This window comes from Zootermopsis nevadensis, unplaced genomic scaffold, assembly GCF_977971745.1.
Source record: "Zootermopsis nevadensis isolate Lab colony 2312 unplaced genomic scaffold, Znev_1.0 Znev_ptg000006l, whole genome shotgun sequence".
NCBI classification, from domain to species: domain Eukaryota; kingdom Metazoa; phylum Arthropoda; class Insecta; order Blattodea; family Termopsidae; genus Zootermopsis; species Zootermopsis nevadensis.
Genome location: NW_028259138.1, coordinates 7,223,575 through 7,241,240, shown reverse-complemented (window position 1 = coordinate 7,241,240; position 17,666 = coordinate 7,223,575). Strand labels below are relative to the sequence as shown.

Sequence of the window (17,666 nt, the reverse complement as noted above, 5' to 3'; positions counted from 1 at the left end):
ACGGAGTCGATGTTTGCCTCCTGAACGAGACGCACCTCACGTCGGGTCGGGCCTTGAGGTTCGCGAACTACGTTTGCCACCGTACGGACCGCCCGACGCTAGGGGGTGGCACAGCGATCCTTGTCCGCAGGGGCATTGATCATTACCCTGTGCCGGTATCGGGTCTACAACAACTAGAAGCAACCGCCATTCACCTGGTACTGGCAACCAGGAAAGTCAAGCTAGTGGCGGCATACCTCGCACCCACCCGGCCATGGATAGAGTCGGACCTGACCGAGTGCTTGAGCGGGGGTTTCCCGGTCCTCTTGGCTGGTGACCTCAACGCGAAACACACGGACTGGAATTCTAGCCTTATCTCTACTAGGGGCTCGCTCCTGCGTGATTACGCCAACAGAAATTCCTGCTTCATCTACGGGCCGGATTCTCCAACCACGGCTCCCTACACACACAACGCCACACCTGACGTCCTTGATATTGTCCTCATCAAGGACTTCGTCCTACCGGTGCACCTGACTGTCTGCCCCGCACTCAGCTCAGATCACCTGCCCGTCCTCGTCGACACCACGTGCCGATCGTCCTTTCAAAACCTGCCTGATCGCCCGGACTTCGCGAGAATGGACTGGGCTGCATTCCAGGCTTGCCTCGAAAGCAGACTACCGGGGAACCCCGTGGTAAACGACGAGGAAGAAATTGACAAGTGCGTCGAGGAGCTGACCAGTGCTATCCTGGAAGCCACAGCAGCGTCCGCTCCCAAGCTTCGACCCCGCATTGACAGGCGACCGCTTCTACCCGCTAGTATTCGAGATGAAATACGCCTGAAGAACCGGCTGAGGAGGCGATGGCAGGTCACAAGAGACCCCGCTCTTAAGACCCAGGTCAATCGACTCCAGAGGTCGGTGACCTATCGTCTCAACGAGTGGCGACGGGTAGTCTACCGGCTGGAACTGGACCTCAAGGCTGTCGGCTAGGGCTTCTGCCTTATCGGGGTTCGAGAGAGCCAGTCCTCCCGGCACTAAGAAGGGGGGCGACGGAGTGGGGACTCGCATCACACGCTTGGTCATTTTCCAAAGCGACTGGTCCTCGCAGTCCAAGGATTCGAGCGTGTCGCTCCACTGTTCGTTCCGCCACTCGTTGAGACGATAGGTCACCGACCTCTGGAGTCGATTGACCTGAGTCTTAAGAGCGGGGTCTCTTGTGACCTGCCATCGCCTCCTCAGCCGATTCTTCAGGCGTATTTCATCTCGAATACTAGCGGGTAGAAGCGGTCGCCTGTCAATGCGGGGTCGAAGCTTGGGAGCGGACGCTGCTGTGGCTTCCAGGATAGCACTGGTCAGCTCCTCGACGCACTTGTCAATTTCTTCCTCGTCGTTTACCACGGGGTTCCCCGGTAGTCTGCTTTCGAGGCAAGCCTGGAATGCAGCCCAGTCCATTCTCGCGAAGTCCGGGCGATCAGGCAGGTTTTGAAAGGACGATCGGCACGTGGTGTCGACGAGGACGGGCAGGTGATCTGAGCTGAGTGCGGGGCAGACAGTCAGGTGAACCGGTAGGACGAAGTCCTTGATGAGGACAATATCAAGGACGTCAGGTGTGGCGTTGTGTGTGTAGGGAGCCGTGGTTGGAGAATCCGGCCCGTAGATGAAGCAGGAATTTCTGTTGGCGTAATCACGCAGGAGCGAGCCCCTAGCAGAGATAAGGCTAGAATTCCAGTCCGTGTGTTTCGCGTTGAGGTCACCAGCCAAGAGGACCGGGAAACCCCCGCTCAAGCACTCGGTCAGGTCCGACTCTATCCATGGCCGGGTGGGTGCGAGGTATGCCGCCACTAGCTTGACTTTCCTGGTTGCCAGTACCAGGTGAATAGCGGTTGCTTCTAGTTGTTGTAGACCCGATACCGGCACAGGGTAATGATCAATGCCCCTGCGGACAAGGATCGCTGTGCCACCCCCTAGCGTCAGGGGGTCCGTACGGTGGCAAACGTAGTTCGCGAACCTCAAGGCCCGACCCGACGTGAGGCGCGTCTCGTTCAGGAGGCAAACATCGACTCCGTAGTCACCGAGGAACTGCTCCAGCTCCAGCTTCCTGTCGCGGACACCGTCGGCGTTCCAGTAAGCCAGCCGCAAGGCCTTGCTACCGTGTCCTCTAGGCCGTGCAGTCATTGTCGGCCATAAAGAGGAGAACGGTTTTGAGGAGGGCTCGCGGACGAGACCCCCCGGGGGGGAGTGAATGGATCGCGGCGAGGAGACGTCGTGTCAACTCAATGCAGACCCGTGGTGAGAGGGTTTCCAGGATACCTGAGATGTCCTGGAGCGGTGATTGACCCTTGGGTGGGGTGGGGTCAGTCTTCGTGAGAGCAGGTGCAGTGGGATTTGCCACCGGCGCCACAGGACGAGCGGGCTTGGCACGGCCGCCCTTGGGGATAGTCTGCCGCTCAGTCTGTACAATGGCTCCAGTTGGCGTTGGGGCGGGGTTCTTCATAGCCGCAGCCTTGACGACGCGGCCACCACGGACCACGTGGTTCCACCCAGGGCCCAAGTTCTCCTGCTCGAGGGAAGGCTTAGCTAGCGCCGATTTGGGCGCTGGCAGGCGCGTGGAGACGTCGTCCTTTCGGCCGCGATCCCCTTTCGCACGCTGTGCAGCGGCCGTCTTGGCTTCCTTCCACTTACTGCAACCTCTATAGTTCGCAGTGTGGTTGCCTCCGCAGCTGCAGCACTTAAGTTGTTGCTTGGGGGTGGCACACGACCCGGATGGGTGAGCGTCCCCGCAGGCCACGCACCTGGGTGCATAACCGCAGTTCCGCTGCGTGTGCCCGAAGCGTTGGCACCGTTTACACTGCATGGGCCCCTTCGGTGCAACATATGTTTCTACCTTGACCCGCAGACCGCAGATCTCAGTAAGGGAACGCACTTTCGCCACGTCGGGGCCCCGTGCTACCGACACTATAAAGTGTGGCGTAAGGAGACGGTCACCGTCCTGGTCCATGGCCCGGCGCCTCGATTGCAGTTGCATGACCCCCTGCACAGCAATGTGCATGGCGGCCAGCTCCTCGCGTACCTCGGCCTCGGGCATGCGCACGCCCAAGTTTTTAATCAGCAGGCGCCAACCCAACCAAAGAAGCTAACTGAGGGCAGAGGCCTGCGCAAGCGCAAGCATCGTCCCTACCTAGGTGAAACCATTCCTGCGCACAAGACGCATTGCTGGAAATGGTAAACGGTCGTAATATAAGAACGGAAATTTTGCTAACGCTAACGGGGTTTCGTCGTGGCGGGAGCCTCGACCATTCAAACTGGGATTTGTTGCTGCTGATGGGAGGTTATCCTGTCAGGCAAGTTGTCGAAGGAATTTGGTTGGTTGGGTCTCTGGGGTATGAACCCAGAGAGGGAGGGGCCGTTTCGGCTGAAGGCCTCTGCGGCATGGGGGGAAGATCACTTCAGCTGATGGCCTCCATGATCAACCAACCAACCAACCAAAGAAGCTAACTGAGGGCAGAGGCCTGCGCAAGCGCAAGCATCGTCCCTACCTAGGTGAAACCATTCCTGCGCACAAGACGCATTGCTGGAAATGGTAAACGGTCGTAATATAGAACGGAAATTTTGCTAACGCTAACGGGGTTTCGTCGTGGCGGGAGCCTCGACCATTCAAACTGGGATTTGTTGCTGCTGATGGGAGGTTATCCTGTCAGGCAAGTTGTCGAAGGAATTTGGTTGGTTGGGTCTCTAGGGTATGAACCCAGAGAGGGAGGGGCCGTTTCGGCTGAAGGCCTCTGCGGCATGGGGGGAAGATCACTTCAGCTGATGGCCTCCATGATCGGGGGAAAGGGTGGCGGGCCGTGCCCCTATTAAGTTATACCCTGGCATTCGCCTTACAACTGAGGAAAGCACGGAAAACCTCAGTCAGGGTAGCCGAGTAGTCTAACCACTCGTTGTGCTGACTTGGTCGTCTTTTGGGGATGGCTTCGGCTGGCCTGCTGAACATCAGTCGCCCTCGGTTGCCCTTGGGTGAACTCTGGCAGCCCTCATTCGGCACGAGTGTCTTCCGAGTTGCCGAACTAAGGGGTTCCCCACACCAGCTAACCTCGAGTCAAACCTCTCAGTTAGTGCTCTGATGTGGTCGGCAAAGAAAGGGACCCCCAGATCCTCATGTATTTGCCTGTTACTAACGTACCAGGGCGCGTTAGTAACAATTCGAAGACACTTGGATTGCAGAACTTGCAGCTTCTGGACGTGGCTGTGGGCAGCTGACCTCCAGATCGGGCATGCGTAATCCATTATGGGACGGATGAGCTGCTTATAGAGTAGTACACCGTTCCTGATTGACGCCTCCATGATCGGGGGGAAGGGTGGCTTTTATACAAATACAACAATGTCACTAAACAGACACAACAATGCCAGACACAATAATGTCTAACGCAACAATGGCTATAAACAAATACAACAATGCCAAAAGCAACAATGTCTATAAACATACAACAATGCCGAATACGTAACAATGTCAATAAACAGACAACTAAACTGTTTATTAACATTGTTGTGCTGCTCTCACGACAACACGTTACAATACGTTTAAAATTGTCCTCCCTCGCCCCTCGCACCCTCCTTCCATCGCACTGAAATATTCTAAATACATTTTCATAGGTTACCTAGAGGAATGGTCATAAAAGTTATCCTTTGTGTCGTCTTTATCCTCTGCTGGGGCTTGCGCATTCAGTACAATGATGTCACACCATAGACCCTTTGGAGTTACACACGACAACCTGTCACTAACAAACTACTCTTCTAACAGCTGAAATAATCCTATTATGCACGAAACGTCCTGTCTCAAAGTGGTGATTAACGTTCCCTATTATATAGAAAATGTATAATTTTATGCTGTTTAATATCCCCCCACTTCCCACCGAATCTCTTGTACTCCCACCAAATCTGTCTGTATGTCAACGACATACCCACACCGTCCCGCCACGTCGAGTTAGCACAATACGCGGACGACACGGCTCTAGTAGTCACGTCCCGTAGCTCAACGCTTCTCGTCAGGTATCTGGAGACCTACCTCAGTAGACTTGAGCTCTGGCTCAGGGCCTGGAGGATTGCTATCAACGTCTCGAAGAGCACCGCGGTTCTCTTCATTTCCGCGAGAAGACACATCCAACAGCCCAGAGCAGTGCAGTTCCTCGGACAGCCGATCCAATGGGTCAAAACAGCGCAGTATCTGGGGGTCACCCTTGACGCCGGGCTTACCTGGTCGGCGCACGTCAACCAGGTGGGAAAGAAGGCGGCGCAACGATTAGGTGTGCTAGGCCCGCTCATCAATAGGAGAAGTGGCCTGTCCATCAGGAACGCTGTGCTGCTCTATAAGCAGCTCATCCGTCCCATAATGGATTACGCATGTCCGATCTGGAGGTCAGCTGCCCGCAGCCACGTCCGGAAGCTGCAAGTTCTACAATCCAAGTGTCTTCGCATTGTTACTAACTCGCCCTGGTACGTTAGTAACAGGCAAATACATGAGGATCTGGGGGTCCCTTTCTTTGCCGACCACACCAGAGCACTGACTGAGAGATTTGACTCGAGGTTAGCTGGTGTGGAGAACCCCTTAGTTCGGCAACTCGGGAGGCACTCGTGCCGAACGAGGGCTGCCAGAGGTCGCCCAAGGGCAACCGAGGGCGACTGATGTTCAGCAGGCCAGCCGAGGCCGTCCCCAAAAGACGGCCAAGTCGGCACAACGAGTGGTTAGACTACTCGGCTACCCTGACTGAGGTTTTCCGTGCTTTTCCTCAGTTGTAAGGCGAATGCCAGGGTATAACTTAATAGGGGCACGGCCCGCCACCCTCCCCCCCCCCGATCATGGAGGCCATCAGCTGAAGTGATCTTCCCCCCATGCCGCAGAGGCCTTCAGCCAAAACGGCCCCTCCCTCTCTGGGTTCAAACTCCAGAGATCCAACCAACCAAATTCTTTTGGACAACTTGCCTGACGGGATAACCTCCCATCAGCAGCAACAGATCCCAGTTTGAATGATCGAGGCTCCCGCCACGACGTAACCCTGTTAGCGATAGCAAAATTTCCGTTTTTTAAATTAAGACTGTTTACCATTTCCAGCAATGCGCCTTGTGCGCAGGAATGGTTTCACCTAGGAAGGGACGATGCTTGTGCTAGCGCAGGCCTCTGCCCTTAGTTAGCTTTTTGGTTGGTTGGTTGGTTGGTTGGCTTTGGTGTGGTTGGAAAGGGAGAGTGTTGAAGAGAGGTTGGAAAGAGAGAGTGTTAGAGTGAGGTTGTATTGTGAGGAGACTGTTGGAGGCTGTATTGTTTAAGAGTGTTGAGGAGAGTGTGAATCAGGATGTAGAAGTGAGTTGCAAGCGGTATGCTGTTGCGGACATTGGTGGAGTCGAGTGAGTGGAGACAACGAGAGGTCTGGTGCGACGCCGAGTAAGGACGGGTCGGCTGCGTGAGCAAGCACCGGGTACGTAGACCGGGGCGGCCGAGGGGCCAGCGTGTGTCCAGTGGGGTGCTCCGGGCCGACGACGAGTATGGACGGGTCGGCTGCGTGAGCAGGCACCGGGTACGTGGACCGGGGCGGCCGAGGGGCCAGCGTGTGTCCAGTGGGGTGCTACGGGCCGACGTGTAGGAGAAGAGTGCGAAGAGCGGAGCTCGGGGACCAGATAGACTCGATGGACAGAGCGTGTGTGTGTGCGCACACAGACTCGAGTGTGTTGTTGTTGTAGAGAGATGACTGTATGTGCAGACCACTGTAACTGATTTAATTTGACGTGAATAAATCAGGGTTGACAATCCAAGGTCGCAAACCCGACCCACGTTACAGTATTATTACCAAGAAAAGTCTACGAGAAGTTAAAGGTTTTTGAAAAGTGTTGAGGAAGATATATGACCAAAACGGGAAAGAAGACGAATCATGGAAAAAATTGCATAATAATGAGCTTCACGACCTCTACTCCTCACCGATCATTTTTCTGGTGATCAAACCAACAAGATGAGGTGGGCGAGATATGCAGCATGCATGGTGGAACTGAGGATTGTTTACAGTGTATTGGTTGGTTGGCCCAAAGGGAGGAGACCACTGGGAATACCTAGGAGTAGGTGGGAGGATAACATTAAGATTGGCCTTAGGGAGATAGGAATCCATGAAGCGAACTCGATGCAGGTAGCTCAAGAAAGTCCGGCGGAGGACTTTTGTGAACACGGTGATCAACCTTCGGGCTCCATAAAGAAAGTGGGCTTTGACAAGCCGAGTAACCAATCGACTTTCCAAAGAATTTCCTGCACCATAAAAAGAGAGAGAGACGTATGATTTGAGGTTTTCACAGCAGTGTGTGAAGATTTCTGTCTTCTGGGTTGTTGCCCTGATGACGGAGGCAGTATGACCTCTGAAACGTTGGTAAACATCTACCATACAACACGGCGCAACAACCCAGAAGAGAGAAATCTTCAGAGAGAGAGACCTTTGTTAGAGTTTGGGGTTGGGAAAGGAAAAAGCTTCCCACTCCAATCAATATATTTATAATACCAATCGTATATGAGAATAACCATTATATTCCCTTCGCAAAACATTTGGGAAATCCACCAACTGTTCAGGAGATGGGCGGCTTCATTCAGTCAGAAAATCTATTCAGTACAACCCACTTGAAAGTAGTAAACAAACTCTATGCCCTTAAGGACAGCAAAGTAATCACAAACAGAAATAAATGTTAAATTAAATAATATAGAATTCCATTAAATTTATATCTAGTTTAACCAATCAGGCTGGGGTGAGCGGTTACAGTGTTCACACGAGCCTGTCACTGGATCCAATCTTAACAAAGTTGAATCGAGTCCACACCCTCTGATCCCAGCTTCTTAATATCCATTTTATCAATATCGCCCTAATGATGGAATTATCAATCATCTCTGAAACATCGGTAAACTTCTATCAGATTACACGGCTCAACCCCGAAGACAGTCATCTTCACCATATAATGTACCACATCACGGCTGTGTTGCTCATTGTACATATTGCGTTACAGTTAATATACGCGACGTTTCGGGAACTTCTACCTCTCTTGTGCTGTGATGATTGATTGTCATTTTATTCGTACATTCCTTTGTATTTTTAATTACCGCGATAGGGATAAAAACTGATCTTTCAGAACCTTAATGTATATGCTAACACTAGATATTTTTGTTGGTAAAATGTTTCGTGGTTCGTACCAGACCGATTGTAATTATATCGAGGAAGGGGGAGGAAGGGGAGAGGGGAAACGACAGAAAATATTTTTAAGACGAGAGCATACGTCATACGTGTTAAATTTGTCTTATACAACATTCAACATATTTGCGATGCAATTAATCATCTATTATCACAGATCCTCAGAGAATCATACGAAATTCTGTGTTAAGTAAGACAGCGTGGCATAGATTGAAATAAGAGTCACTCACGCTATACAATAATCTACCATGCTAATTTCCCTCAACCGTGTTCTAAGGAGGCGGTACAGATTCCTCTACTCTTGTGATTGTGCATGAAATTCTACTCAATGCACTCTCATTGCTCTACTCTCAAACACAAATTACATTCCTTTAATTTCTTATCAGTTTTTGCAATTAGCGAGATTTAGCATTAATTTAAAAATTACGTTATTCGCAAGGCAAAAAAAACTGGAATGCGTCAGGCTTTTGGGAATCTAATTGTATAACACCTATTAAAATAAATGTAGTGTATGCAATTTTCCGCGCAATAAGTCCTCTGAAATTTATAAGACTCGTATTTGAAACGTTTAAAACTCAGAACGGACGAACAGACGGAGGAAGGAAAACATTACATCAAGAGAGAATATAACAAAAAGCTCAGCACACAATCGCTTTGTAGATTTTATGTAACAAGGTATTAGAACAACATGTCTGATACCGCCATCACAAAGTCTCCAACTTAATTCTACTGCAGGACATCATGATCAAAGAGATGGTGTTCTAGATTCCGCATATAATTTCACAGTCCTGGCAGGTAATAAAATGAGGCAATATTTAAATACCGCTATTTCTATACAACGTTTGAGAACGTTCTACCAATAGCATATCTCCCTACTTACTTTGAATACTCAAGATGTTCTGGGAAGAACTTAAGACCCTACATCCCTTTAAACATTTCTTTATAAAGAAATTATAAATATTTACTGAGCCTTACACAGCAGACACTTTTCATATACTGTATTTTCAACATGACCAAAGTTTATTTCACCATAATGCAGTCCAACCAACTTAACTAATAAAAGTATGTTGTTTTAAATCTTCCTCGGGTATATTAAAGTCGTTAATGGCATTGTAATGTCAAAATTACTCTGCATAATTATGCAAACATAAGAAGCCTTCCGTGGAGAATGTTGATCCTTCTTATTTATAATTTCTTACTCGTTTCCTCACTTATTATTTCATATAAATTACATCCTTCCGTATTCCGGAAAAGATATATACATGCATTCTGTAAACATTACGCCTGTAGAGTCCTACCACAGGAATAGGGAATAAAGGAAATGGATAAAAGAAATGCCAAGACAAAGAAGAAAGCGAACAACAAATTACAACGAAAAAAAAACACTATCCGTCTCTGATCCAACTTATGAGCAGAGAAAAATAAATGTCAGTAATTTTTATAATTCACAATAAACTTAATGTGTTTAATGACATTAACTCGATCGATGAATACTTTCAACGGCATGTTTTAATTTCAATCTCAAGTCAGAAAGCACAGCGGTGAGATGAACCCTGGCAATTTCCAAAATATTGTAGACGAAACACCCCGGTTGAACAAAGCGAAACTTGCATTTGACTACCAGAGCTGTAACACACAGTCTTTCCATTGCAATGCATAATGTAAAATGCATAACGTAATATTTATAGAAATTAGAATTACGACCAATTGTTTTTCTTTCTTTGATAATTCCCACTACGCAACAGTTGTAATACAGAAAGTTGAAACTTCATAACATCGCCAAATCTGCTGTTAATATTGTTACAAGGATGCTGCCGTTGGACCGTTCAAATTCTTCTTGTCACTTTGTCTGACGCCCCACATCTCTATGTTTAACCCATCTTAAACTGCAAATTCTGGCTGAAATTCTTCTCATCATGAGGGATGGAGTTTTTTGCGTGGGTGGGACACCCTCCGCCCAGCTTCAACCAGGACTAGTGCTCTCATATCACGGTCATCCGTCAATGCCTCCACTAAGCCTGGGTTGCATTTCGCTTCCCCTTTCCCCTCTAGTTAACCGGGAAACAGAACCAGATAGACGTTCTTCATACAAGATTTGTAGGTAGGCATACGTTCACCACCAATCGCCATATGAAATTTTACATGATGGCTTCAAGGCGTACATCAACAGCTTTTCCATTTTCTTAGAACAATATGTAGTGATTTTCGACGGCTGTATTACCAACTCCACAACACAGAATCCTTCTTAAGGAGCTAAGATAAAGTCACTAAGTTAAGAAATTACCCGACCTCTGTGAAGAGCGAAGGGTTATTTCTGTGATCACAAGAAATCTCTAATGAAACCCACCCAAAACTATTTGAATCCAGCCCACAACCTTAAATTCAATGTCTTTATAATGCGTTTCAATATTATTCCATTATCATAGAGATTACTATGAGAAATATACCGCCGTGTCGTGGCCTACTTAAAAATCGATACGTAATAGATCGAAGTATCTACGCACATCCGAACTTCGAAATGTCGGAACTGAAGTGGCTATGACGACTGACAAATTATTTACGAGGTCGTTTCAACTGCAAACACTGGACGTAGCAGTGAATGAAAATTAGTGGAGAGAAAATAAACTATAAATATATTAAGACCCAAAACAAGGCGATTGTGGCCAATGTTGAGACACGATCCTGAATTTCGCCTCATGAGGCTGAAGAAAACTACGAAATACCTCATTTAGGATAAACGGTTAGGCCTAATCGGTCGATATTCAAACCAGTTACCACAAGGACACAAATAAATCTAGAGAATTACCGCTCTATCAGAGTAATCTGAGACGTTATGGATATAATAACAATCTTAATTTATTAAGAGGTACACATATTTACATTTTGTATGGACCACTAAAGTAGAAGGATGGAGATACGATCTAAAGTATAAACTTTAAAACGTATCTCATTCTACCAAAATAAAATGAAATTCCACAAAATGAACAAGCATAGGGTTAACTAAGTCAGTCTGTCTGTCCACATGATCCACTAGATGACCGCTGACGTATTTTTATTAAATTTGGACGCTATGGTACTGTAGGCTACCCCCAACAAAAACTCACTTTTTTTTTAATTTCCTGTAATAAGTATTACCAACGGACACAGAAACTTGTTAAGTGGGGAGCAGCACTAGAGCCAGTTAATACAGGGACCCAAAATGCTGCATGGTAAGACTCCGACAGACCCCACTATAAGTGCCATGACCACAGCCTCTGGAAGGTGCCGGCACATTTTTCTTCGCATCGCACGAAATACGAAATGGGCACCCCTACAGTCAAGTGTGACGGACACCGGCTATTACATTGGCAGTACACTGCATTTTCTGGATATTTTGTAATACAGCAACAAAGTCAAAGCCCTCAATGAGTTATTATGTGGAACGACACACAACACGCTCTGCAGTCATGCTGGTACCATTCGCATATCGTCCATTAAGAGATCATAAGAAACAAGCTAAAACTCGTTAACAGCCACTACTTCGGATACAGAAAGAAATTCCAGAAACGCGATTCATTGCGTAAGATATCAGCAAGTGATAAAGAACTCGAAATGGTAACCAATCTCCGGTGTGCGGATAATTTAACCATCACCCTGTAACAACGTACCCTCTCAGTGACCTTACAACTTGAGAATCCGTGCCATTTAAACTATGGAATCCGATTATGTGAAGTTTAATTAAAAGTCCTCTTACAGAACTCGACGTTTTCAGAATGACAACTAAGCTCAAAATTCGTATTATACAGGGGGCTGGAGGGGGGGAGGGGGGGAATCAGCATATAAATGTCATAATCTATGATATAATGTTCCGAGAGAAGGGGAGATGAGTAATGGCTTAGATTGCAATAAAGCTTTCACTTGCCACTTACCAACGGAAACCACACAGCGTCGGGGCATAGAATTGTAGAATTACACAGCACAGCAATGACGGATGAAGGATGATGATACATCAGAACGAATCAGTTGAAGGGGACCGTGGCATATCCCTGATGAAAGAAATGATAACCCGAATTCATGTACAAATTTTCCATACCATTTATCAGCAAACCTGTACAATTTCTCTGACTCCGTCAATAAAATGTAGAATGTCTCTTTTCAGGAAACATGCATTAGTTTGTGGGGTGCATGTTGCCCACATGGAGAAAAGTTTCGGAGAATAACATGCAGTGTAAAATACACGGAAAGGGTATACAGTGTTTATTATTCGCATGATACGCATACCAAGCACTCCTCTGAGTTTAAGAAAGTACTGCAGATTTTAGGATATACCCTAGGACAGTTCGAAACTCACCAGTAAACGCACATATTCCCACATTCAAAGAAAAATAAAAACGACTCAAATATAAAGTGACCTAGGAGAACTAAACCGCCATAGAATTTTGAAACGCGTTAGATAAAAAATAGAAAATGCTTCTAGCTGAAGCTTCAGGAACACAAGAACTACACACAAAGAGATAGTAACAGCTAAACAGCTGCAGAAGTGGAGATTCGTATGTTTTTATGCCTTTCCAAACGCTAGGATAAAAGCTCTCTTTTTGGATAAATATACAATAATAAAAAAAACAAAGGCCTGTTTTCGAGTTATACATCACTCAATTAAAATACAGGTGAATGTCGTTATACGCGCTTTCACATATCCGTGGTTTTATTTCATTATTATTTACATCTTAAAAATCTTACCCGTGGCCAAATTCAAAAGAGCCAATTAACTGCGTCGAAACTTCTCTAGTCTTATTAGGGAATGTGATACAGGTGATAATCTTAGCATTAAAGAATCATATACTTCCCGTTCTACGCGCTTCTGTTACACGCTGCAATTCACAGGAACGCAACCTCCGTGCTTAACGAGAGTCATCTGTAAACGCACTATTACTGGGGTTAGGAGCGAATATTTTTTCCTGTACGAAGCTCAACCCAGAAATTTGGAACTCGTGGTCAGCAGGCGATAAGAAACTTTAACACGTCGCTTGCTGTTGTGTGTTTCTTTCACGGAATACGAGTACATTTGCGTGTAACGAGGGGGTCGTTTCTGTCCTTAAGCATGATTCATCTCCAAACAAAATGTATCGAGGTATATTAAATTTCATATCGGGGAGTCTATACCAAATTTGACGAAAGAATTTATTTTCATACTTATCCAGTAAAATACGTCCTTCACACGGAGTTAAAATCAAAATTTATACATTTTCCGTGAAACTGCTAATCATGCACCTACCATACATTCGTACATGAACTAAAATATTCCTATAGGGTCGTGTCTTACAAACTTTACTGAAAACATTTTGGTTACTGGTACATGTATACTGAATAACATAATTTCATAGAACATGAACACATGCTATTTGTATATACAGCATAAGAAACTCGTTTGTACATTTTTAATAGAACACTGATAATACAGATCGCCTTTACAAGTAAATTTAGTAAACACTTTCCATTGACAAATCAACTGCCATGTTGCTATACATCGATAATAATGATTCGATAAAATGGTGGGATGAAACATAAACTTCTTTGATCATTATAGGCTACTCACGTGCTTTCCAATACATCACCAGGGTTTGTATAAACTAATGCCGTTAAATTGTATGTAATTTTATATTTATTTGCAGTGATTATTTCAACCGCTGTCATAGGATGCAAGACTATGTTACGTTATTCTGTATGCATAGTCTTACGCAGTATGACTCAGACTGTTCAAAGTTATGGACGTACAAGGAGGGAGAGATCTGTGTTTCTGCCACAGATATTACAAATCTCCGTCTCGTAAGCATGTTCCCAAATTAATCCGGCGTTTCATCTCAGCTGCCTCCAACCGTACACGATTACCGTGCGCATATCCGGACCATGACAGAAACTTCCCAGTTTACGTCATACTGGTCCAACCCATCGTTAAGCCGGTTCAGTCTCCCTCAAAACTGACTGCTCATCAGCACATTCAAGAAAGAACCGGATTCATCAACTGTGAACCCTATTGATCTGCATATAACAAACTCCACAGAGGTTAGTCCTTCTCGGAAAGCTAATAAATAGTACGCTCAGCTGGTCAATAATTTGTGCCTGTTATGGAACCCGAAGGCTTATTACCGTGTTCACAAGAACCGGACACCGCTCAGGCTTCCTAACAAAAATTGTGTACGTATTTCTCATCTCTCCGATTCGCGTCACATGCCCCAACCATCTCATCCTCTTCGATTATATCATATCTATAATATTTGGTGAACAATATAAGTTACGGAGGTCCTCATTATAAAATTTTCTCCACCCTCTTATCAGTTCAGCAGATCTTCGTACGAACAATTTTTCTCAACAACCTGCTCTCAAATACCCCCAATATGTGAGAGACCAAGTTTCACACTAATACAGAAAACAGGTAAAATTACAATTTTGTATACTTTAATCTTCATTCTATACGCCAACAGACGGGAAGACAAAAGGTTGTGAACGGCACGACAGTAGGCATCCCCCAAATTTAATCTTCTCTTAATTTCATCGCCAGTGCAACTTTTGTTTGTTACCGGCGCATCCAAATATTTGAAAAATTCCACAGTCTCGAAGGATTTATTATTTACTTTTATACAATGATTCTGTAATGCAGACAAAAAATACCAAAAACCTAGTTTAATTTACACTAATTTCTATTATAAACTTCCTTGGCAGAATCTAATACATCTTCCGACTTATTTAAGAAATTTACGTTCTAGTCAAATAAATTATCATCAGAAGCACAAACTACAAGCCAATGTGTCCCAGTCACTTCGAATTCCCTCCACGTTTTCTTAGACCTAGGCGTATTCTAAAGCAAAGTTGTTACATCTAACGTCATATCTGACCACTAAACTTACATTTTTAAATACAGAGAAACCTCACATTCCACTTCCAAATCTCATGTCCATTTTCAGTTGCTTAGACCGTCCCAAAGAATCAGCTAATGTCCGAGGACCTGTGTAAGATTTCTTAACACGCTTTCTTTACGACAGGGACTTAGTCCCAGCGCAATCTCCCAAGTTGGAGAACTACCACTTTTCGGCTATCCGCGACTGCTTATTCAGTACAATCGCAGCTATCCTCCATATCTGGAGGCCGAATCCTCCATCTGTAACCTGTGGACACGTGGTGAAAAGGAGACAACCTAACATGGCAGATGCACTTATACCAGTTTGATTATTTATTTTATTTATTTATTTATTTAGTGTTCTGTTTGACGACAGGTCCATATGAACAGGATCCTTCCATCCTTTTCTCGGACTGGGACCTGTTCATATACGTTCTTGGCAGATGAACCAGAAGTGGTTTGCCATTGCCTTCTTCTGTGTGTGAATGGAGTAGTTGTTGGGATGCCACGGAGAAACCGGGGTAGCCCCCGGAGGAAAACTCCGTGTTGCCTAGTCCACGGTCTTGCCCAACACAAGTTATAAATTCGGGCACCGCCGGGAATCGAACCCGAGACCCCAGGATTACAAGGCCAGCGTTCTAACCGCTAGACCACCGTGGCGGTACCAGTTAGATTAAGGCAAGTTAATTTCATATACTACAGAAAAAACAATTATATGACATCCAAATCAGACAGAGACCCATTAATTCTGATTAGAAAGAAACATTGGCTGATTATGTAACAACGATATAAGTTCATTAGCATTAGAGTGCTATGTCTTTTCTCCCACGTAATGGGTAATAAAATGTTCCTTACATTTAAACTCTCCTAACTATGGAAGTAGTAACAACACACAAATAATCATGTCACGTAACGGTTCGTACTGTCGGATTTACAAAACAAACAGAGCAAAGTTACTGAATACAGAGATGTGTGATTTCAGAAGACGACTAGTGTCGAAGTCGATAAGTAGCCTGTATATGTTTGGGAATGTTTCTCCCGCTGTGATTAAACTGTGACCTTGCAGGCCACAGTTTGAAACTATTGTTTCAGAAGCTAGTAATTTCACATACGCAGTTAGTTACACGATTTCGCGATACATTACAAATAGCAGTAAAGCATAAACTTTATCACGAAATTGCTTAGAGGTTGTGGTAGTTGCTAACCACAATAAACAAGTTCTATTACAAAGTTGGCTCATACAATTTTGTTAATTTGCCGAAACCACAGGACACGTTTGGTAGCATTGTGTATAACCAACAGTCTCTGAAAATAATTATTTCTCTGTAGTTTAGGATTTTGTCGCCTGAAAACTGCAAGAACACCCAACTACAAATCATGTTTACACATGACTGAAGTTTGTCATATGGGAACTGCGCACTCCATGCGTAAACGAGACGGTCTAGCCTTCCCGTTCTCCGGACTATCTTGAACCCTGCGTCAAGGAAATTATGTACCGCCATATTGCAATTGTGACGTCAAATGTATTTGGCTCACTGAGGTTGGCAAAAGCGAAAACGATACAAACGTATCAAAAGAAGAAACAACTTGTAGCTTGAACGGATGTCACAGTAAAACAATTGTTTTAGTTTGAATAAGTGCCGTATATTGAACGTAAATGTGTCGTCATTAGCAAATGAATATAACGTAAACAAAACCAACATAGTAATGAATTACCTAAACGACTTAATTGCCAATCAATACCTTATTTATCTTTGAAAATGCATTAACGCACCTCAATACCCTTGGCTGTATGCGTGTTTCCGGTACAGGTGACACGCTAGTGAATCTAATAAGTAAGCTTAGCAAACGATTTTTTAAAAGTATGTATATTGTAAGCTAAGAAAAGAAAAACATCTGCATAGTTTAGTAATCAATCGACGTACCTACGTGGTCTTTACTACATATTTATATTAATATTTGCCTTACCTTAAATTTTCCGGATATAACCTTCAAAATATTCAAATTGGTAATTCATAGCATATGAAAACGTGCCAAACAAAACTTGGTGATATGTTAATGATCTACCTCCATAAAAAGTTCCACATGTCTAGCTGTAATGGTTTATTATTTTTCGTCATTAAACGAATAAATAAATACAGATTTTTCCCAGCCGCGATGTCCATGCCTTCGTCTGCAAAAATACTACATTAACAAACCATGAATATTCTTCAAAAGGGTGACCTCCAGTGACATTATATGTATACATAATTTGAAATAACTCATTGAGTTTCTTCAACGTTATTACAGGCACAGACACGTGAACGACAAACCTACCTTCCCTTTTTAAACAAAGAAAGAAGGCAACAAAGTCCGATGCAGAAGCTTTCAAAGTAACTACAGATCCTTTACATTTTTTAATATGTATATGTGAATAGGAGACCATAAATCCAAAAAAAAATACGACACTAATTTCTTGGCGTTTAATTATTCGTTCATTCGTACTCGGCATATTCATCTTCTTTTATGGAACTTCTTTGTCATGAAATCCGTTGAATATTACAAAAGCAGTCAGCAAAACGTTACAAACGCTCTACCAGTTTCACCTTCTGTGAAGTTAATGTACAA

The 17,666-nt window shown here is 45.0% G+C and overlaps 1 protein-coding gene across 5 annotated transcripts in view; it reads right to left on the bottom strand.

The window, feature by feature from the left end:
• Nucleotides 1–17,666, bottom strand: part of Sema1a (semaphorin 1a) — a 799,656-nt gene that overhangs the window by 342,494 nt on the left and 439,496 nt on the right. Inside the window, exon 1 of one of the 5 annotated variants that reach the window (XM_087343637.1) lies at nucleotides 12,094–12,210. The exons of the other annotated variants lie outside the window; for them this stretch is intronic. Within the exon in view, the coding sequence (XP_087199763.1) occupies nucleotides 12,094–12,121 (28 nt within the window). The 5' untranslated portion in view covers nucleotides 12,122–12,210. Of the gene's footprint in view, nucleotides 1–12,093; nucleotides 12,211–17,666 lie in introns of those variants that run through there. 5 annotated transcript variants of the gene reach the window in all.